Consider the following 7,405-nt stretch of genomic DNA (forward strand, 5'->3'; position numbering starts at 1 on the left):
ATGCCATAATCACAAAAAGTCAACATGGGTTTCAGAGAAACAAGTCATGCCAGACAAACCTAATCTCTTTCTTTGATAAAATTACCAGCTTGGTAGATGAAGGGAATGCTGTGGATATAGTATATCTTGATTTCAGTAAGGCCTTTGACAAAGTTCCCCATGACATTCTTGCAAACAAGCTTGTAAAATGTGGGCTAGACAAAGGAACTGTTAAATGGATCTGTAATTGGTTGACCGGCCGAACCCAAAGGGTGCTCAACAATGGCTCCTTTTCATCCTGGAGAGAAGTGACCAGTGGGGTCCCACAGGGCTCTGTCCTGGGCCCAGTGCTATTCAACATCTTTATCAATGACCTGGATGACAGAATTGGGAGCATACTTATCAAATTTGTAGATGATACCAAATTAGGGGGGAATAGCTAATACCCCAGAGGACAGGATCAAGATTCAAAATGACCTGAATAGACTAGAAAGCTGGGCCAAAGCTAACAAAATGAAATTCAACACGGAGAAATGTAAGGTATTGCACTTAGGGCGGAAAAATAAAATGCACAGATATAGGATGGGGGACACCTGGCTGAATGAAACTACGTGTGAAAGGGATCTAGGAGTCCAAGTAGACCACAAGTTGAACATGAGTGAACAGTGTGATGCGGCAGCTAAAAAGGCCAATGCTATTTTAGGCTGCATCAATAGAAGTATAGTGTCTAGATCAAGAGAAGTAATAGTGCCACTGTATTCTGCTTTGGTCAGGCCCCACCTAGAATATTGTGTCCAGTTCTGGGCACCACAATTCAGAAAGGACATTGAGAAACTGGAGCGTGTCCAAAGGAGGGCGACAAAAATGGTGAAGGGTCTGGAAACCATGCCCTATGAGGAACGACTTAGGGAGCTGGGGATGTTTAGCCTGGAGAAAAGAAGGTTAAGAGGTGATATGCTAGCCCTGTTTAAATATTTGAAGGGATGTCATATTGAAGAGGGAGCAAGCTTGTTTTCTGCTGCTCCAGAGAACAGGACCCGGAACAATGGATGCAAGCTACAGGAAAAGAGATTCCACCTGAACATTAGGAGGAACTTCCTGACAGTAAGGGCTGTTCGACAATGGAATGCACTCCTTCTTCGGAGGGTGATAGAGTCTCCTTCCTTGGAGGTCTATACACAGGCTGGGGAGCCATCTGTCAGGGATGCTTTGATTTGGATTTCCTGCATGGCAGGGGGTTGGACTGGATGGCCCTAGTGGTCTCTTCCAACTCTATGATTCTATGATTCTATGATTCTCTTCATAGCCTTCTCTGGTGTGATATAGATCATTCTTCCCTTGCAGCTAAAATAGCAGCAGGTAAAGATAAATCTATAACATTGGCAGGGATGAAATGTGATGATGGCTAGGCATGCAAGGGCACACAGAAGAACCTACACATCAGTGTTATTTGCAATAACTGTTCTCATATGTTATTTCTGAATTATGAAAAGATGACCAATGACCCATTTCTGACTTTCTGCAAGATGTGCCATTTCAGTTTCAATTCTGCTTTATTTCCCTTTTTGTTTCTTGTAATCACCATGCTGGCTTTACTGACAAATACTATACATCTGACATAAGTCTTTGCATTGGGCACTACAGAAAGAAAATCCATTTTGTCTTTCAAAAGAGTAAGTTAATGTACAAAGCAATGTTGTGTGGGGGGAAAATTATACATCAAGAGATGATACCTAAATTCAGCAACCAAACGTGCAAGTTTCAATTTGTTTGATTTAAAAAACAAAACAATGGAGATGCAGGATTTGAAGACTTAATTACGAGGAATACAGTATGATTTAGAACAGAATTGGTTTGGCAGCAAGTGTTAGGAGAGCTGGGCTTTTCAGTTGTGCACTTTTTTTGTGGTTCCATCCCTAGGCTACTATTTATGCAATTGCTTGTGAAACTAGTTGCACATTAGATCTGCATAGTACAGAACTAGGAGTCCAAAAGTGTAGAATAATTGGCACAAATAAAAATGGATACTGGCCAGGGACTGGGAAAGATAGGAACAGTGACTATAAAGCAGCAATAGGAACAAAAACAGGATATTGGTTGCAAATTAGGAAAATTACCCTTCAGATATAGGGAATCCTATTCACTGTTCTCTGAATGGAGACTTCAGCAAAGGGCAAAAGGTTTGCTCATTAAAGTAAGACAAAACTGAAAATTCTCAGAATGCCAAATTGTATTGGTTTTGAGGTTTGCATTGCAATTCTTCCAATGTTTAGAGCAAATAAAAAGCTAAGGATAAGTAACAGGAACCCATGAAGCTGCATTATACTGAGTTAGACACCTGAAGTAACTCTTCAGGGTTTCAGGCACAATTCTTCCCTGGCCCTAAATAAAGAGCCCAGGACTTGAACATGACCTCTTCTGAATGCAAAGCATGCACTTTACCACAGAGCTACTACCCACCTACATTTCTTTGAACAGGCTTAGGGGCTGCCACAGATAGTTGTTTTGTATGTGGATATGGCACTTGAACACAAAATACCAACCCACAAGTCATACCTGAGTTATGCCCATCTATACATAAAGCTTAACTCTTTCAAAATGTGCTCAACTAGGCATCTTTTACAATGCAAACATAATTTTGTGGAAGGACTGGATGTCCTACCTGCATATATTTTTAAGTAGACAACAGCTAAAAATACACATGTTTATGCAAGCATACATGTACGAACTGGCATCCAATTCGGGATACAAGTGTGATTAAGTCTACATATTCAAGAACTCTTCATACTGAAGGCCAAAAAGTCATCATTGTTTACTGGACATATTCTGCTGATATTGGTGGAGCAAAGTTGCACAGACAGCATGTTCTGTGCCTTGACTCTGCATGTTGTGAATGCACATTTGTGTTGTAGTTGTGCATTGTTCACTGTGATTGTGCATCATGTATTATGCATTCCATAATGGCACCTAGTCATTCACATGTTGCTATTCTGCTTGGGTGTTGTGTAGCTCTCGCATAATACATCCCTGCGTGTGGACATTTGAAGAGATGTTTGGATTGTGGACATGATGTCAATGACTTATAAATAAACTGGATGAAGAAATAGAAGGCATGCTTATGAAATCTGTAGATGACACCTAATTAGGAGGAGTAGCTAATACCCCACAGGATAGGATCAAATTTCAAAATGATCTTAATAGATTAGAAAGCTGAGCCAAAAGTAACAAAATGAATTTCGACAGGGAGAAATATAAGGTACTACACTTAGGCAGAAAAAATGAAATGCATAGATATAGAATGGCTTGACAACAGTATATGTGAAAGGGATCTAGGAGTACTAGTAGACCACAAGTTAAAAATGAGTCAACAGTGTGATGCGGCAGCTAAATAAGCCAATGCAATTCTAGGGTGCATTAAGAGGAGTGCAGTGTCTAGACTAAGGGAAGTAATAGTGCCCCCCTATTCTGCTTTGGTCAAGCCTCACATGGAATACTGTGTCCAATTTTGGGTACCACTATTCAAGAGGTATATTGACAAGCTGGAACATGTCAAGAGGAGGGTAACCAAAATGGTGAAGGGTCTGGAAACCATGCCCTATGAGGAGCAAGTTAGGCTGGTATGTTGAGTCTGTAGATGAGATGGTAAAGAGGCGACATGATATCCCTGTTTAAATATCTGAAGGGATTGTCACATTGAGGATGGAGAAAGTTTGTTTTCTGCTGCTCCACAGACTAGGCCAAAGGTCTATGGATTCAAACTACAAGAAAAAAGATTCCACCTAAACATTAAGAAGAACTTCCTGTTCCTGACATTAAGAGCTGTTCAACGGTGGCTGGATGACCATCTTTCAGGAATACTTTGTTTGTGTCTTCCTGTATGGCATGGGATTGAACTGGATGGCCCTTGTGATCTCTTCCAACTCTATGATTTTATGATGGTATACCCAGGGCATCTATTTTATACTCATTTCAAGCAATTAATTTGCTAATATGATCTGGGGATATGTTAATTCACAATCTTAACATGGAAACAGTGGAATCTGGAATTGGAACTCAGCACTCTCAAAATCTCAGGTTAAGTATTCCTTAAAACAAATAAAATGCAAGTTCATAGCCCTCAGGGGTTCAAGTACAGGCTTGAAAGTCAAAAACATCAGATTTCAGATAGTATGATAAGGTGCCCAGAAGGATTCCCTGTAGTCTCAAAGTGAAATATCTGGACCCTGCAGAGATCTTTTCCCTTTCCCATTTCCTTGTAGAAGTGGGGAAAATATGCAAACCTATGCAAATATAATTAATATATATAAGTGTTACATCACACAAATCACAATTTTTAATGTGGATTTTAGATCACTACTTGGGGTTTTATTTCTGTTGCACAACTGCACAGGAGATTCCATTCTTTTGTATGTATGTTCTACATAAAATGTACAATACAAGGAACAAAAATGTTTCTTCAGTTTAAGATTTCAATCAGAATTCCATTTGCACATGATTACTCCTAGTCTTGGCTGCTGAACAACAACCAAAGTCTGAATATAGAATATATTCTTGGACTATGTCAGTTCATTACAATGGAAAGTTTTGGTTGGGGTGGGAGGAAAGCAAAGTACACAAAAATTAATATAACCTGAGTACGTATGACAATGTGCTACTTAACAAAAACATCCACATTAAAAAATAGCTTCACCTAATGCCAAGGACCATTATGCAAAAAGAATGGAATGAGAATAGTTTTGATTCCAAAGCAAATACGCTTGTTACAAATAAAATATCCAAGCTGTGTGTGTTTGGAAAATGAATCCTCAAGGGATAGAGTGCTGCAATTAGAAGGCATTTCTGCTTCTGGTCACCTTGCTAGGAGCCTTCCCATTTATGAACTACAGATTGAATAAACTACAGCCATTTACCTCTGTTTGGTAGGCATCATATAAGAATCCTACTCCACTTGAGTAATACTGGCATCTTTTATTATATAAGGGCCTAGGCTCCTGCAAAAAGAAGAAGAAAGACAATTACAACAATTTTAAAGCCTTACCAACATTGCAACAAAACCTAACTTCATTTCCTCCCCACACTCCTCTCAAGCTCACTGCCAACTTTTCAGTTATGAAGTCCATTTAGGTCATTAGACAGCCGTGAAATACTCTACCATATGTTTCCTTTCTAGCAAACATTTCTTGGCTGGGAAGCAAGTTAGTACTGGTTGTATGTTGCAAGAAAGATTATGTGCACTGGAAAAATAAAGAATTATCAGTGGATCCAGAATGGTCTTCCCTAAACGGTAAGGGCTACACCAATTTGGTGAGGGTAGCTTCCTTCCCCCATAATGCAGCTTATCACATTCAGCCTTCCTCAACCCTGAGGAAGAGAAGGGATGCCCACTTCTGCCAGTTACATGCATCTAAATCTGGAGCCAACCCTATATATTTTTTTACTCTGTTGGGGAGAGAAAAACTTTACTTGTTGATCAATAGTCCCATAAGGAACCAAAATGAGTTGAAACAGGCATAGTTCCCCACCCTTATCTCTTCAGACCGAAGAACTGAGGATACTTGCCACTTATCAACTAACCTGGATTCTGCCTGGGATTATGTTATTACCTTCTAGCCATCTAGGCATCCAATTTGTGATGGTGGTTAAAACCAGACAGGCAGAGTTAGCATCAACACGACACTAAGCATTCTTAAATATTGGAATATCAGGATTTTTCTATGGGATAAGGAACAGACTATTGGGTAATCCTTTACAATATTTATGATATGCAATCCTAAATATAAAAACATATACATTCCTCTTAAAGAAAAACACAGACATGACTTTCATCACACTACATTACATTGCATTTATGGCAGCATACATTCATTACAATTCATCATATGGCCATTAAGATGTTATACTTATATAGGGACTGAAACTTTGTATCTCTTCACCTCTTTAACAGGCTTTTAAAATAATTATTACATAGATGAACATGACCATCATAAACAATATGACTTAGCCATTTATCCATCATCATCAAGTTATTGCATACTTTTCATACTGTCTGTTACTGCACAGTCCTTTCATAAAGACCTTCACATGTACAGAATTTTGTCCATTGTATCATTATCGGTAACCCTTTATCCATCAAGGAATACAATCCTATTCATTGCTACATATCTCTAAATAGGCATCAGTGAATATACAGGCATCCAAGGGTCAAGAGTCTTAGCAGGATCAATGACATTTCTATAATAATTTATAACAAACATCCTTTATAATCATAATGGGAAATATATCTATTTTAGGATAGCCTAGATGTTTCTTACCAGTACTATCTTTCAGCATGTCTTGGCAGTTTATCAGTTATCAGGAACACAGCTGTCATGAATAGTGTTCTTCATATGGTGCAAACTGCAAGGAAGTCTAGCCTGCTAACTCTACCTTGGCTCCTTTTATTTTCTCTCTCGTCTTGTCCAGACTATCAGCTGTCCAATCAAAACAAAGCTGCTAACTGTTGCTCATTTATGATATTCAATCAAAGCAGATATCTCAAGATATGACTTCACTTTTGGTACACTTGGGGTCTTTGGCTTCTAGCCATCCTAAGTGCACTAGCTATTACATCTGCTACAAAGTTATTTTCAGTTACATCTGCTCACATCTCACAGTGTTGTTAGAAGTGCCAGCATTCTCATCCCTTATCTTATTCAAATTCTAGTAGGCAATTTGCCCAGACTAAAACTACCACTGGGTTCACAATAATACACACAACTACATCTAACCTTCTACAGTATATTATATCCTATATGTTATACTCTACAGGTCTGAGGTTCCCGCTGCTATACAGTATGTTATACTAAGTTACTCTACACTTCACTGATATATTCTCAGGCCTCAAAATGGGCAACCAAATAAGCCTGGACTGTAACAGAGTAGTGCAATGCACTTTTGGTATAAGCTTCAAAACCTGATGGAATTTCCTGGAAAGTTATAATATTAGTGTGCCAGAAAGTCACTGTTAACACTAACACATCAACCTAATGAGGATGCTCTTGGCCAGTTTATCATATATCTTTTTGCTTCCCAGCCTGCATACAGCACATTCCAAAAAACCCTCCACCAGTCATATGGTCATCCACCCACCCTGGCTTTACACACTTACACAGCAGGGATGTAGCTGGGGGGGGGGGGGGTTTTGGGGGGCGGGCCCCCCCCCCCCCCAAAAAAAAAGAATGGTGGTGGCGTGCCACACCCAAGCCCCATTATAATGGTGGCACTTAGTCTGGACCCCCCCTTCCTAAAATCCTAGGTACGTCCCTGTACACAGACACACACTTTATGTACCATGATATTCTCAAGAAACAAAAGTTCTTGGAGACTGGAGGATGCTTCTCACACACTCAGATTTGCAAGAGCTGTTACCATCTACTGCCCACTCCTG

General features: G+C 39.6%; 1 protein-coding gene across 2 annotated transcripts in view; it reads right to left on the reverse strand.

The window, feature by feature from the left end:
* Positions 1 to 7,405, reverse strand: part of TMEM255B (transmembrane protein 255B) — a 64,370-nt gene that overhangs the window by 16,579 nt on the left and 40,386 nt on the right. For both annotated transcript variants that reach the window (XM_042457328.1, XM_042457327.1), the window contains exon 5: positions 4,890 to 4,970. In XM_042457328.1, coding sequence (XP_042313262.1) covers positions 4,890 to 4,970 — 81 coding nt within the window. The remainder of the gene's footprint in view (positions 1 to 4,889; positions 4,971 to 7,405) is intronic.

Source organism: Sceloporus undulatus, chromosome 3, assembly GCF_019175285.1.
Source record: "Sceloporus undulatus isolate JIND9_A2432 ecotype Alabama chromosome 3, SceUnd_v1.1, whole genome shotgun sequence".
Taxonomy (NCBI): Eukaryota; Metazoa; Chordata; class Lepidosauria; order Squamata; family Phrynosomatidae; genus Sceloporus; species Sceloporus undulatus.